This window comes from Myxine glutinosa, chromosome 4 (assembly GCF_964187855.1).
Source record: "Myxine glutinosa chromosome 4, kmMyxGlut1.1, whole genome shotgun sequence".
Classification (NCBI taxonomy): domain Eukaryota; kingdom Metazoa; phylum Chordata; class Myxini; order Myxiniformes; family Myxinidae; genus Myxine; species Myxine glutinosa.
In genome coordinates, this window is record NC_136264.1 from 38,958,523 (window position 1) to 38,974,927 (window position 16,405).

At 46.1% G+C, this 16,405-nt stretch overlaps 1 protein-coding gene across 1 annotated transcript in view; it reads left to right on the forward strand.

Annotated features, from left to right (window-relative positions):
- The window catches only part of PRUNE1 (prune exopolyphosphatase 1), a 36,738-nt gene extending 25,564 nt beyond the window's left edge, over nt 1-11,174 (forward strand). Inside the window, exons 5-7 of the mRNA XM_068112195.2 lie at nt 5,609-5,862; nt 10,040-10,198; nt 10,678-11,174. Coding sequence (XP_067968296.2) covers nt 5,609-5,862; nt 10,040-10,198; nt 10,678-10,863 — 599 coding nt within the window. The 3' untranslated portion in view covers nt 10,864-11,174. The remainder of the gene's footprint in view (nt 1-5,608; nt 5,863-10,039; nt 10,199-10,677) is intronic.
- Nucleotides 11,175-16,405: the final 5,231 nt, after the last annotated feature.

A 16,405-nucleotide genomic window follows, 5' to 3' on the forward strand; every position in this document is an offset into this window, starting at 1 on the left:
CGTTCTAACCGCTAACCCGGTTACCGTCGATGCCTCACCTGCATGCTTACACGCATACGCTACCCCTTTCACCCTCACTGAGCTCGATGCTCCAACGCCGCCCGTACACCCCGCAGCCCGTTCCTTGCTCATACATCCAGCTGTCTCCCTGCTCTTGGTCATTGCACCTTCTCTTACACACCTCGGTACACTCATTCCGCTCACAGACTTGGTCACACACCTGACCACCGAACACCTTTGCACGCACTCGTCGCTCGCACACCTCCCCAACACACCTCTTCGCGCCCCCTCCTCAGTCACCTCCTCTGTGACAACCACAGGTGTGCTCTCACTCGCACACCCAACCACGTGCCTCACGACCAACTCAAGTGTGCATTCCCACACACGCTCTACCATTCCAGGTGTGCATCCTTCCATTCCAGGTGTACATCCTCGCTCACCTGTCATAACCAACTCACGCTCCGTGTCACTCTCACTACTCTCACCTCCACTCTTGACAGCGCACTCACCCTTACTCTCGACAGCGCACTCTTTCCTCATGCACCCGTCCGTTACACACCTTTCTCGCGCACTCTCTTGCGCACACTCTCCCGTTACACCCTCTGTAACACTCACCACAGGCGTGCATTCTCCCTCACTCTTGACAGCGCACTCTTTCCCGATGCACCTGTCCGTTACACACCTTTCTCTCGCACTCTCTTGCGCACACTCTCCCGTTACTTCCTCCGTAACACTCACCACAGGCGTGCATTCTCCCTTACTCTCGACAGCGCACTCACTCCTCGGCGCGCACTTTTTCCTCACACACCCCAGAGTCGGACATTCTCGCACACCTCTTTTTTCGCACACCAGACCTGTCGCACACTTCACCAACGGCCTCTCACGAACACCCGGGTCCACAACAACCCCCAAGCCGACTGAAGCTCCCCTCACATCATATACATTTCCGAATATATCGCCAATCACCTTGACACCTCGTCGTCGCACCTCCTCTGCCACCTGCAAACTCTTTATTTGGTTAGTGAGCACATCATCATGATTTGAACACAGACCTTGCACATACTCCATCACTTCCTCCCTTATCTCCTTTTTAGTTTCCCTCCGTGTCTTCTTAATTTCACTCACCCCTTCTTCCACCTCCTCTAATTTTTCCTTTACCTCCTTCATCTCCCTGTGCGCCCCCTCTATCTCATCCTCTAACGCCACTTTAACCGTTTCTATGTGCGTCCTCACCTCTCGGTCCTTCGTCTCCATTACTTCCGTCACCTCCTCCAACTTCTTCGTCAACCCCTCATGTACCATCTGACATTCCTTCTGTGTCGCTATTAATTCGTTTTTAATGTCTTTTTGTGTCGCTTTTAACCCCCCGATTATTGCCGTGTTCTTTTCCACTTGGTCCACTAGTTCCTTTTGTCCCATTGTCAGCTGTTCTACTCCCTTCGTCAGACCCTCTATTCCCCCTTGTAACCTCGCCGTATTATTCCTCACCTCTTTCTCTATACGCTTTTCGCCTCGCTTTACCTCCTCGCGTACCCCCGAGACCTCCTCACTTACACCTCGTCGTATCTCCTCTTTCATCTCCTCCATCTGGTTCCCCATCTGTTCGATTTCCCGGGCGGATTGCTCCCCTATTTCCCGCAATTTGTCTTCCATCCTATTTTCTAACCCTATTAACCCATTTTTCACCCCCTCTAACTGATTCTCCTGGGCAGCCATTCTATTTTCCACCCCCGTTAACCCATGTTTCACCTCTTTTATCCCGTTGTCTAACCCCTCAAATTTATCGTCTAACTTCCCAAATTTCTTGTCTAATCCCTCACCGGTACCCCTCGCTTCGTCCCTCATTACCCCCAATTGCTCACTCTGAGCCTCCATCCGGTTCCCCATTTGTCCCATTTGGCCCCCTATCCTGTTTTCCATCCCTTTGAAATTATCGTCTGTTTTTACCATAAAGGCCATCATCTGTTTCATAAACAGGTCCAAATTCATTGGCATCTCTGGCTCGGCTGCCGCGACCACGGGCGCGGCTAAATTTGGTGCTGCTACACCCACGTGCGCGAGGACGCCATTTTGTGCATCTGATACCCCCTCAACCACATCCTCCATATACATTTCCCCGAGGTCCTGGGTCGATTCCACCCCGTCTATCTCTAGCTCACCCACCGGCATCCGATCGCCTTGACCAGCCATGGCACGATTTCAAAATTCGGGTTTTTCTTTAAAACAAAACAATTTCCAACTGCTTGTAATTTTGAGCGCGTTAAGCGCGCTTCGGGCCTCGTATCCCACTCCTCGACACCAATTGTTACGGACACGGTTAAAGATGTTATTTTGACCGAGCGGTGGTGTAACCGCGACCGAACAGTTATTCCCCGACTAATACCCGATTTGCCCCAAACTTTGGCCGGATCGCGCCACCGCTATTCAATCGGGAAAATTCTAAAGCGACCGAATACAAAGAGGAAGAAGACGTACAGAAGAGGAATTGGATTTATTATTTACACATATAAGTAGGAAGAAAGCAGTCACGTTTATTTACAGACGAGATTAGATACACAGTGCAACGCTAGCTTACCTACAGTCTTAATTAACCCAGGGACAGAACAAACAAGGACAGACTCACTCGGGGAATGATGATAGGACTGGCGGGAGATGGATGGCTGGCGGGATAGGGAGGTCCACTGGTCCTTCAGCACGATTGACTCATTGGGCAGCCGCCGCTCCTCCGCGGCCCTGCTCCAAACTGCCGTCCAGGCCTCACGCTGCTGTGGCTGCAGTTTCGGTGGCTCCAGCTGCAGCAAATGCAGTTGCGGTGGCTCGAGCTGCAGTTCAACTCTGGACTTCTTGGTTGGACTCAACTCCTTGGACTCCCTCTCGTCTCTCGGTAAAGGCTCATCTCTCTTCTCCTCTCGTCTCCCTGTAATGGTTCATCTCCTTTTGGACCTCCTCTCGTCTCCCTGTAATGGTTCATCTCCCTTCTGGACCTCCTCTCGTCTCCCTGTAATGGTTCATCTCCCTTCTGGACCTCCTCTCGTCTCCCTGTAATGGTTCATCTCCCTTCTGCCTTGGGAACGCCCTGCCTGCGGGTTATATAGGCCCCACCCCTCAACCTTCGCGAACCTCCTCGATGTTTCTCTCCACACCCTCTCCAAGTCCAACCCATTGTTCGTGGTTGGTTGAGTGGGGCTGACTCACTCCTCCCCTTTATGACGAGGTGGGGACCCGCTTTTCTTCCCCAACCCTGCCTCGTGGTCAATGGCGGATGAAGAGAAAACCGCCCAAAATGCAGTTGGCAATGCGAATGGCAATTGACGAAAAGGGGGGATGGAGGTTTTTGGGAATGGGAATGAAGGGAATCTATCTCTTTCACTGGTGCAATGGAGTATTTCAATTAATGGGAGACACAGCCTTACCCTAAAACACATAATAAGATATAACTATTGAACAGGGGTATTCTATGATGGGCTGACGTGCATGCTCTTGGACTAATTATGGGACGCCCTTTGACCTTTACACAGCTCCGGAGGCAGGAGGCGCAGAATAACAATAACAATAATAATAATAAAGCACACAATAAAAAAACACAATCCTCATATCCGCAACAATATAAACATCAGTTGAATCCTATCACACGCAAATCATCAAAATCTAAATAGTACATGGCGCCCATTTTTAAAAAAGATTGAATTCTGCAAAACGGAAGCGGCCGCTACACATCTTTCTCAGTCGCACGTTTATGTGTGAAGAGTGCGCGCCGAATGTGTAACACGGAAGCGGCCACTACACCGGTTTCTCAGTCACTTTGCACACGCTGCCATGTTACTTCGGAGCCGCACGTTTATATAGGAAGAGTTCGTCATGAGTCGATCTACTCTCTCCTGGTATGTAGAATTTCCACAAAAGCCACATCACTGTTCATATTGTTATGGATTCGTCACTTCCATTGTTGTGGTTTTGCATCCACTGTAAATATTTCTGATCCCATGTACTATTATTGTTTTCAAAAGGTATATTGTCCATGAACTGTTTTCAAAAGATAAAAGGTTAAGGTTTTAAATGAAACAGGAACCGGAAGACGAAGAAGAGGAGGAGAGAAAAAAGGCGGAGCGAAGTAAAGTCGGACAAGAAGCTGGTTGCTTTGCGGTCTGGATCGAACGTTGTCGAGCAAGAGTCACAAGTGAACTTTGGGTTTCCTGGGAAAAGGGATTCCTGCGATTGAGTTGTTATCGCTGTGGCTGATCAACCTGTGTGTCAGGTTTGGCGTTGGATTCCGAGGAATCATCGTCGGGTCGTTGCGTCTCGAGAACGAGCCGTCGGCCATTTTGACTCACGCGCTTTGCTCATCGCGAAAGGTCTTTGCTTCGCGTCAGCCGTTTTCACCATTCAGATGTCTATCTGGGATGTGTGTGTGCAACACGGATTTTGAAGGCAAACCTGAGGTTCGCCGATTTGGAGCTGTAAAACATCCATACCAGAGGGTGTGATTTCCCAGTCGCCTTGAGTGCGCTTTTACGCAGCTTTGGGCCACGTGACTCTTTGCGCTGCTTTGGCCGCATACGTCTTTGTGCAGTTTTGGCGGTGTGACTGGGCCCGTCACCTGAACGGGATTCTGGTTTCGATTCGACATTGCTCTGACGATCGCTGGAGGGGATCGACTTTGAGCTTGAAGACGGGAATATAGAGACATTGGGGAATGTTCTTTTTTCACTCACTTGGAGCACAGTGAGTTACCTTATACTAGCTGATGGTACCATCATAAGATATACATTGATTGTACTTTTGATTGCTATTATTGTTGTATTGTTATTCTTGTGTGATTTTTAATACAATATTTGTTTGTTGGTAACAATTGGTGTGGTTTCACCATTGATTTTTGACACAGGATAACACACTTTGCTGCCGTGACTCCTCTCGGGGCTCGGAGGTACACCGTGACCAGGGGGTCGGGGAGGAGCACATAACAATATCGGTAAATATTATTCCATCCTGTTTGGAAAAACTGAAAAATTGGAAAACTTGGAAAACTTGGAAAAACAATATAGCCTATTTTACTCCAGGGGTTGTTCCCTGGTGTTGGTATCCCTGGTGTTGGGCTAGCCCTGGTGTTGGGCTAGCGGCTAGGGTGCCGGCTTAGGATCCTAGGATCCTGGGTTCGAATCTCGGTCGATCGCCGAATTAATGCCAGGGGGGTTGACTCAGCCTGTCATCCTTCCGAGGTCGGCTAATTGAGTACCAGTTCACTGGTAATTCCCTGTTTGTCGTTGAAGGCGGCAAAAAGGGTTGGCGTCAGGAAGGGCATCCGGCCGTAAAACATTGCTTCAAAAAGGGGACCAAAAAACAACAACTACCACGGTCCCCGAAAAGGCCAACCCCCGCCTTGCGGGGAAAAATGGCCTCTAAACGGTGGTTTTTTTTACTCCAGGGGGTCCTAGGATTACCCACCCAAAATATAGTTGCGATCGGTTCAGCCGTTTTTGCGGTACTTTTGAACGGACGGACAGACAGACAGACAGACAGACGGACTGACATTTGGTGAATTATAGTAAGATGGTTATTTTATTACTATAGGTACATTTATTGATGTTGAACGTTTTCTTCTTGTTTGCAGCCACCATCGTATTAGATTGTGTGAATTTGTCACCTGCGGCCGGAAAAACCACGCCAAAGGACCGTGCTGTTCTGGAGACTCTGGAGGGCTTGTTTCCACAACTTCCTTCAAGATCAGAGATTTTTGAAGAGTTGTTGAGCATTAAATCCAATATCGATGGCCTCAGCATGGAGCAGCTCCTTCACAAAGACGCCAAGGCAGTTGAGGTTGAAGGAATTAGGGTTGAACTCTGTACTGTCTACTGCACTTTGGAGGTATAATGACCATTATGATTAATTTAGTAAAAACCTTTGTGATCACTTTTATGAACCAAAGGTTGCAACGCAATTGTCATTTCATTTACTTTGTTTTTGTTTCAATTAAGGTGCCATTTTAAGGTTTGCAGAAATGGTGACATTTTTGACCTCTATCTCCCACCATTTCCCCCCCTCCTTATTTCTGTCACCTCCCAACTTCCTTTCTTTTATCTCAAGTTAAGTTTTCCCATTTAACATGCTCTACCTCCTACGTGTGTGTGTGTGTGTGTGTGTGTGTGTGTGTGTGTGTGTGTGTGTGTGTGTGTGTGTGTGTGTGTGTGTGTGTGTGTGTGTGTGTGTGTGTGTGTGTGTGTGTGTGTGTGTGTGTGTGTGTGTGTGTGTGTGTGTGTGTGTGTGTGTGTGTGTGTGTGTAACAATTTGGGTCACCCGATCAAGATTAGCTTATTTAGATATTAGTAAAGCGTCAATAAGATCAATGTTTAAAGGTGTAGCAAGAATTGCACCAAGGCAATGTTGGGCCAAATGGCCTAATTTTCTTGTTTGAAGTCTGTTTCTCTTCGGTCTCATTTATGCAAGCAGTCTGTTGTCTCTCTTTACTCTGTTGATGTATTTTTGTCGATTTGTTGGTCTCATGATGGAGATATAATGTCTCTGTTAATTCAATATGTGCTTTCTTTGTTTGTTTGGATGGAGATGTATTGTATATCTGACAAGGAATTTTATCTTCTTTCACGGTATTGTTTCTGTAAAAGAGCTGAAGATAACGAAGTTTTATATACAATTCACCTTCAAACGAGATGTAGAAGGGTCAAGCCATAAGCCCAGCTCTGCTCCTCCAACACACCCGACCTACGATACTCGATTTGCCAGAGGGGCGTTATTTTTTGTTTTATCATCGATTTGGTGACTGTGGAAACTTTGTATATTCATTTTCATTCTGCATACGGAATTAAATTAATTAAACGCAATTAGTTTGATACGTTACAAAGAATTCACCTTTGAACGTGATGCGTAAGTGCCGAGGCACAAACCAAAAAGCTCTCTCCGCAGATCGGACAAAATGGCGTAATTTTTTATTTTATCTTAGATTCGATAAATAATTGAAAGTTCTTATTGTGACGTTGAGCTTCCGCGTGTGAAAATCATGTGGTAACGCAAATTTCGGATCAATTGGAGTTGTGAATAATTTTGATTGTGCAATGTTGAATTAATCGATGAACAATTAATTTTACAGATATGTGATTTACGATTCACACAGAAACGGCTCGCTCTTGTTTATCTATAATGATTTAAAAAAGTGTGTGTCAGTCAGTGTGTCCACAACTCCAACACCATGAAACATAGCAGCCAGAAACTTTGCATGCATAAGAAGGGAACTCCAAAGGAGTGCATGAATGAAAAATGGGTGTTTGGGTAAATTTAAACACCCCTTTTGAAGATTAATTAACCAGCTTATTAAATTAAAACAAAAACAGGTTTATCCTTGGTCAGCCCGCTCTCCCCTGCAGGGGTCAAAAGCTTTTTCAGCCTGCTCAAAAATGCCTTGCCTTGAAACAGGCCGCAACGGTTTCTGCACAATGAAGCGCTCAAAATTTATTTTTTCACTTTTCCCACGCACATCATCGATTGTCTGATCTTCATACCTATGAATCACTGTATACATCGCTTTTGTGGGTGCTATAGTTTACAAATTAGTAGCTGGAGCAATTTTATGCATTATATGATGTTTGAGTTTGAGAGGTCACATGTTTGCAAAAGAGACACAGTTTGAGTACCAGTTCACTGGTAATTCCCTGTTTGTCGTTAAAGGCGGCAAAAAGGGTTGGCGTCAGGAAGGGCATCCGGCCGTAAAACATTGCTTCAAAAAGGGGACCGAAAAACAACAACAACCACGGTTCCCGAAAAAGGCCAACCCCTGCTTTGCGGGGAAAAATGGCCTCTAAAGGTGGTTATTATATGATGTGATTTTCAACGATGGTCTCTCACAGACTAATTAATGTGTATAATCGAAAGCTGTCTTCTGATTTGAGGATCGGAGCTCGTGGAGTAAATAACTGTCGAAATTTGGAGTGAAATCTGCAAATTTTAAGAAACTACCGATTCTTCTAACTAAGCCTATAAGCGTATTTATTTAATAGGTTTTGTATGCTCCCACTTTCTACATATTAAAGTGATTAAAAAGCACAATATTTTTTGGATTTCAGCCCATATACCGATATGATTGGTGAGATGTTGAGCTCTGATCGTCAAATATGGTATCAGATGTGAAAAAGAATTTCCAACGATCGGTAAGATAGGCAGAGCCATGTGACCTCTCAAATGTGCTAATCAAAATTGTAAAAACACAACCTACACATCACTTTGAAGGTATTTTTACTGCTCATATAATGACATAACTCTCAATTGTGAAAGAAGTGTTTGTAGAAAAAAAAACGTTACCACCTTAACTAACTAATCGAAATATCCCTCCTCTGAAAATTTTAAAACAAGCAATTTTGATTCGTATACAGCACCTATATGGTTCTTTCGAGAGGGTGTTCTAATTGTCTGACAACAAAACAGAATTCGAATATTTTTTTCACATGGTCAACTTTATGTGGGCTACAGTCAACTTGGCTAATCTAACTAGGACCTGCATTCGTTCAACAGAGAAAGAGACACAGTTGGGGGTAAGATAAGATTTCCCCTCCCTAACTTGGTATGATGGACTCCAGACAGCCCAACGTGTACCTTTTGGGAGCTGCAGCTCACGGCTTCTGGAAGGCGTCTAGTGTCTCCCACGACCCCTGTTAATGGAAATCTGGCGCTCTGTTCTTTATTTGTTGATGCTCTGGTGTAGTACTAAACACTGACGGTTGTGAGGTTCACACCAACGACCCCTGTGCACTGAGATGTAAACGGCTGTCTTGCTGCTTTCCTCCACAACCGCGCCGGCTCGCTCAGAACACCATGGCTCAGTACAGCAATTGCACAGCATGCCGGAATGTCCGTGTCGCTATTTGTGCTATGATCCGTGCAGAGTATCCCAGTGTCAATGTCTGCACCACGAACCGTACACCAGCGCACTGCCACAGAGCACTGACCAAGCATCGAAGCTGCCAAGAGACCCCACGAGTCAAACAAGCCACCGAGAGAGACGAGCAGTCCAAAGCCACTGGGAGACCATGAGAGCGTGAGATTACTGAGCTTGTATCATCTGTCCCCTTGCATGTGACTCCGTCTATTGCCGCTCCTGATCCACTCTGATGAAGCCCGATTGATTGGCTCCTTCATTCGGGGCGTGAACATGCTAGGTTTCCCAGGTGCTTTTCTCCGATTGGTGGCATTTTTGGGAGGTGTGTATTTGTTACGCCCACACCTGATTGGCTCTGGGATTTAGTTACAGCCAGTCTGAGCTGGCTCTCAGAGAAGGAATAGTGAGATACAAGATGGATGCGGGAAAAAAACATGCAACACGATGGTCTGTAGGGGATTAGAAACACATTATGGAATGGAAGACCAACTATTTATTACATACGAACCGGATATCTATTCACATGTAATACAAAAGATTAACTGAACAGATACTTATGGAAATAACTGCTGTTATACTGAAGATTCTTTAACCCATAGCACAGGTAACCGCAACAATATACATGGTTGCACCATACCAGTTGATAACTATAGTGGCCAATACAAACGCTGCATCTACAATGCTTCCTACTTGCATCTTTTTGAGAAAATTTGTGTTTTTTATTTTTACTTTTAAGGGGTGTTTACTTTGTGTAGTTTCAAGTTGTATTAGGTGTTCCGGAAAGTAATGACGTTCTTTAAGCTGTATATTCCTCTTTGAAAAAAAACGACATTACTTTCTGGCACACCTAATATTTTCGAAGGCTCCTGCACATGAATGGAAAATAAAAGATTTAACCTGGGCTGTTGATCGAGATGTGCAAATATCGAGGCAGATTTTATTCTCATCACCTATTTGAGGAATATTATTTCAATTAGGATGAGAGGAAAGAGTAAAAGGATCAAAGGGGCATTATAAGGTAAAATGGAGGAAGGGAGAGGATGGAGTATCAAATATTCCACATGTTTAATGCAATTAGATGGCTTATTATTCCAGCCTGCTTATTGTAACTGAAACTGGTTTGTTCTGACGTGACGGCCACTTCCTGTTTCTTCTGGTCAGACTGTATTGCAGCGCCATGGTCTGGAGGCTGAGCTGGCTCTTCATAGTGAGACTGGCTCATATAATGCACTCATCCTCCTCACCATCGTATTTCATTTGAAGAAGACTCCCCAACGGGGCATTCTCCTATACACGAAGGATGCAGCGTTACGGACAAAGGTTAAAATTGTACATGAATCACACAGGGTAGAAACCTACGTTATTGTCCTGTTTGGCATTCTATGTAAACCCATAGCTCACAATGCGACGATCTTAGTTAAAAATCCCATATCTTGTAATATGTCAATTGCTTACCAATGTACTTAGGAGTAAATTTAAATGTATACACTGATGTCTCTTGTTGTCCTTTTGTTGGATGTGATTTGTGTGCAAACTGTTCCATGAACCCTAGGTCATTGTAAAAAAAATATTGTTGGTACTTTTAATCAATTACAACAGCACGCAATAAAACTTTCATTGTAAGAAATTGATTATTTGACTCGTTTGTCTTCATTTTCAAACATTATCAATTTTAGTGTTCCAGCTTTGAGTACACACAACGATACGCAAAAAAACCATACATTGTGAAGCTGTAGTGATTTGGTGAGTTGATGATTCTCCTCCTCTTCCCCCTCCCCTCAACTCATCTTTTCCTGCAGCTTTGCTTGGCTCTTGAAAACTGCCGCTCCCCAGACTTGCAACTGCAAATAATTCGTGACCTGAATGGTACAAATCAATACTGGGTGGCTTACTGCCAGGGAACTGCCTCGGCATCACGCAAGCAGTTGCTTCCTGTCGTGATGGATGCCCTTGCAGACAAAGCTTCTCGAGGAGCAATACGATGACAGTCTTTCCACATGGTGATTAGAAAATGAGTATCAAAATGTTGGTGTGTTTTTGGAAGAATAACTCATCTTCCAAAGGTCAATAACTTTGGATTTTCATGTTTTGCTCTTGAAATTGTAGAAAATTATACAAAAAGAATGCTATTATTTTCAATTATTTTGAGGAAAGTAATATTTGTTATAAAATGCAGCCTTTTTATTTTGAATTATTTTGTTTATTATTTCCAAAAAAATTTGACGTTTTCCAACATAGGCAACTTTACTAACAATGGTGTTCTGAAATGTTCGGATATTAAAAAATTTTCAAATGAGTGGAAAATTAAGACTCAGTTATTACCTCCACCAATGAAGGTTGGTTGAGATTTGCCTTCAGGTGGATTTGTCTTCCAGGTGGCGAAGGCAAGTTGTTTCAGGACAACTGCCTCACCGCAAGATTCAGTGTACCATGGATGGGAGGAAGGGTAAGATAACTGAAGACGAGATGGGATTTGCCTTCAGTTGGATTTGTCTTCCAGGTGGCGAAGGCAAGTTGTTTCAGGACAACTGCCTCACCGCAAGATTCAGTGTACCATGGACGGGAGGAAGGGTAAGAAAACTGAAGACGAGATGGGATAAATCTGTGCATGAGAGAGAGCAAATCTCTTTGGAAGAATTCATAGTATGAGTTGTCAGACAGTAGAGATGGGAGACCAGTCCAGATGATTGATGGATGCTTGAAGTCGGATTGAGTGAAACGCCTGACAAGTCGATGCTGAGGAGGCTCTCTGAGAATGGCCAGAGAGATGTCCACTTTAACAAGCACATGATCAGATGAACCGATTGGAGCAGAAGGAGAACAGCAGACATTTGCAGGGAAGTCACAACCAAGTCTGGAAGAGATGATGTACCGTTGACTGAGATCCGGGTTGGGAAATTGACAGATTGTGTCAGTTCCAATGAGTCGCAGAAGTCCTTTGCTGAGGAGCCATGGCTGGTGAGAGAGGTACCCACACCCAGCAATTGAAAATCACCACATCGGAGGAAGAGAGAGTTGGGATGAGTGGATAGAAGTTGGTGCATGTTGTTGGACAATGAGATGTAAATGGAGTCATCACTGTTGGGAGGACAGTACAACACACATATAAACAAAAGGTGGGAGTGGTAGGGAAGCCTTAGCCAGAGGTACTCATGGGGTTTGGGAGGTGTAAGCAGTACACAGAGAGTGAGAAATAGAGATTTGTTTCATGTATCATATTGTAGGAGGTAGTAACCAGGGAGAGATACTAAGGAGTCAGGGACGTCTTGAAGGAGGAAAGTTTCTGTTAAGCAGATCAAGTCTGGTTTGTCAAAAGCAACTGGAATAGAGAGATTGGTCAGGTTTGAGCAAAGTGTTACGGTTTGTGACCTTTTACTTCTTCCTTCCCCCACACCCCCCTGTGAGTTAGACCAAGTGGTTTGGTCCATGTGTATAAAGCCTATGATTGGCTGTGGGGCAGGGGAGTGGCCAGGAAGGTGATTCAGAGGAGTGAGTGGCCATTTTGGAGGAGGGCTTGTGGCAGAGTGCTTTTTCGGGGGTTGTGGAGTGTCCAGCTGCAATCTCTCTACCTGAAGGGTGACGTTTATCGAACTCTTGCTGCCTACTACTGTTGGACCTGCCTTGGGGTCTACTCGTGGACTTGCCAACTCCTACCCTCTCGTGTTGGGCCTGCACTGAGGCATACCACTGGGCCTGCCCTGGGGCCTACTGTTGGGCCTACTACTGGGCCTGCCCTGGGGCCTACTGTTGGGCCTGCCCTGGGGCCTACTGTTGGGCCTGCCTTGGGGCCTACTACTGGGCCTGCCCTGGGGCCTACTACTAATAATAATAATAATAATACATTTATTTTATATAGCGCTTTTCAAGAAGCCCAAAGACGCTTTGACAGAGTACAAAAAACAAGTGCAAAAAGACAAAAATCAACAGGTAAATAATCAAAGCAAGAGGAAGGAGAAGGAGAAGAGATAGTCAGGGGTTAAATGCTGTGGGTTAAATGTTGAATGCAGTGTTGAACAGGTGGGTCTTGAGTGATGTTTTGAATGTGGTGAGTGAGGAGGAGTCTCTGATGGTGTGAGGTAGTGAGTTCCAGAGGGTGGGAGCAGCGATGGAGAAGGCCCTGTCCCCCCAGGATTTGAATTTGGTCCGGATGGAGGGGGTCAGGAGGTTGGTACCAGCAGAGCGGAGGTTGCGGTTGGGAGTGTGTCTGAAGAGGAGGTCAGTCAGGTAGGATGGGGCCAGGTTATGGAGGGCTTTGTAGGTCAAGAGGAGGATTTTGTCCTGGATTCTCTGGGGGATGGGGAGCCAGTGAAGCTTGTAAAGGACGGGGGTGATGTGGTCACGGGTCCGGGAATGGGTGAGTAGACGGGCAGCGGAGTTCTGAATGTATTGGAGTTTATTGATGATTATTGAGGGTGAACCAAAGAGAAGGCTGTTGCAGTAGTCCAGACGGGAGGTGATGAAGGCGTGGATGAGGGTTTCTGCAGCCGTGGAGGAGAGGGATGGACGGAGACGGGTGATGTTTTTCAGGTGAAAGAAGGCTGTCTTTGTGATGTGTTTAGTGTATTTGTCGAAGGAGAGGGTTTGGTCAAAGATGATGCCAAGATTCCGGATGTGAGGGGAGGTGGATACTGGGAAACAGTCGATGTTGAGGGCAAGGTTATGGGTGGATTTGGTGAGCGTTTTTGGGCCAATGATGATTATTTCAGATTTATCATAGTTAAGTTTGAGGAAGTTGATTTGAAGCCAGGATTTTATTTCAGTGATGCAGTTTGTCAGGATAGAGTGGGTGGCGGTGGAGATGGACTTGGTGGAGATGAAAAGCTGGATGTCATCGGCAAAGCAGTGGAATTGGAGACCATGACGGCGGATTAAGTGTTCAAGGGGGGACAGGTACAGGATGAAGAGGAGGGGGCCAAGAACTGAACCTTGGGGGAGGGGAGCAGTGGGGGATTTGCAGTTATTGATGGAGATGAACTGGCGTCTGTCGGAGAGGTATGATTTGATCCAAGAGAGGGCAGTGCTGGTCATGTTAAAGGTGGTTTCAAGTCGGGTGAGGAGGATGGTGTGATTGATGGTGTCAAAGGCAGCGCTGAGGTCGAGGAGGATGAGAATGTTGAGGTTGCCATCGTCAGAGGAGAGGAGAAGGTCGTTGGTGATTTTGAGGAGAGCAGTTTCAGTACTGTGGTTGGAGTGGAATCCGGATTGGAATGTTTCATACAGGTTATTGGCAGAGAGGTGATGTTTAAGTTGAGTGGCTACAGCGCGTTCCAAACCTTTTGACAGAAAGGGTAGGTTGGAGACAGGTCTGAAGTTGTTTAGGGTGTCAGGGTTGAGTCCAGGTTTTTTCAGAATGGGGGTAACAGCAGCAATTTTGAGGGATGGTGGGATGATGCCTGTAGACAGGGAGGAGTTTATTGTTGCAGTGATAAGTGGAGAGAGAGCAGGAAGGGAGGCCTTGACAAAGCTGGAGGGGATGGGGTCAAGAGTGCAGGTGGCAGTTTTCATTCCTATGAGGAGTTCAGAGAGGTCAGTAGGGGAGACTGGGGAGAACTGAGACAGGGGTTGGCAGGATAAGGGGGGGCAGGTGGTTTGAGGGGGAGCAGGTGCGGTGGTGGTTAAGCTGCTGTAGATGTTGCCAATTTTGCTTTGGAAGAATGAAAGGAAGGAGATGCAGTTGTCTACTGTGAATGACTGGGTGGTGGTGTCCAGGGGGCTGAGGAGTTTGTTTATTGTAGAGAAGAAGTGCTTTTGGGTTTCCAGAGCCAGAGTGGATAATTTGAGAGTAGTAGGCGGAGCGGGCACGGGAGAGGGGATCTTTGTAGTGTTGTAGGTGGTCCTTGTAGGCTTGGGAGTGAATTGTGAGACCTGTTTTATTGCGGAGTCTTTCAAGTTGGCGAGCACGAGTTTTCATCAGACCGAGTTCAGGGGTAAACCAGGGAGCAGAATGGGTGAAAGAAACTGTTTTGGTTTTTATAGGCACAAGCTGGTCAAGGCAGGAGGAGAGAGTGTGGTTGTAGTAGTCAGTGAGATCAGAAGGGGTGTGGAGGTCAACGAAGGGAGAAGTGGACATTTTTTCAGAGAGGGTGGATGAGAATGAGGTAGGTGAAAGAGCGTTTAGCTTACGGAAGTTGATAGTGCGATAATGCCTTGGTGCTGGGGTGGGGATGTTGATGGTCATAGTGATGGCTAAGTGGTCAGAGAGGGTGAGGTGAGGGCCAGAAAGATGGTGCAAAATTAATCCAGTAGAGCAGACAAGGTCCAGAATGTGCCCATGGTTATGGGTAGGAAAGTTGACATGTTGAGTGAGGTTAAAGCAGGTGAGTAAATAAGTGAAGTCAGTGGTTATTGTGGAGTCAGTGGAGTCCATGTGGATATTGAAATCACCGAGGAGGAGGATTGAGGGGGAGAGGGAACAGAGCTGGGTCAGAAAGTAGGAGAAGTCAGACAGGAATGATGGGTGTGGTTTGGGAGGGCGGTAGACGACTGCCATGACTGACTGTGTGTGACCAGAGAGTTTAAAAGCCATGTGTTCAAATGATGGAGCAGATTCGATGGAGATGAGGCTGGTCTTGATGTCCTGTTGGTGAACCGGCAATTCCACCACCTCGGCCCTCCGAGCGTGGTTTATTGATGTAAGAATATCCATCGGGTGTAGTGAGGTTGAGTGAGAAGTAGTCCAGAGGTTGTTGCCAGGTTTCAGTGAGACAGAGAAAGTCCAGTTTATTATCCAGAATGTAGTCGTTCAGGATGAGGCTTTTGTTGTTGAGGGACCGGGTATTGAACAGGGTGAGCTTGATGTTGCCTTGTACGGTGGGGATGAACTCAGGTGATTTAGCCAGGGTTTGCAGACAGGAGGTGCGATCGTGTGTGTTGCTGTGACCAGGTGCGCTGGGACGATGAGTGGGAGTGCGCTGAGCCGACCAGAGTACGGGAATGAAGTGACCTGTTTGTAAATAAGCAAACTTACGACCTCGATGAATGTATCTGGGTCGTCGCAGGAGTCCGTGGGATTTGATTGCAGAGATGCATGATGGGGTGGAGTGAGTATTGAGCAGAAGAAGCCTTGCGGCGGAGTACCTTAGAGCCATGCCAGGCGGGAGCAAAGGGACGAGTAAGAGGCCAAGGTTGAGGAGGACGAGCACTGATCTGTATATACTACTGGATAGAGCATCGGCCAATAGGCTTGTACAAAGCTGTGAAGCCGGCGCGCGACAGCGGCGGCCATCTTGCCACTCGCACAAGGAGGCGCGGCCTGTGTCAGTTCCTGGCGTTTGCACAACTGTGGAATGAACTACCTCGTAACATCGCAACTGAAAGTCACTCAACAAGCTGTTTTAGAAAGAAACCTAGATTATATGTGCAAAATTTTCAGAATTATACTTTGTAAATATATACAAAGTGTCATTTTCCAAACTCAATGATTGACAGACAATGTATATGTTTATGTATTTGGCACGCCAATGTTCTCTTGTAATATCCTTTCGTTTTATTGTTCTTAACTCTCAATGTAATTCTTCAAATTAATGT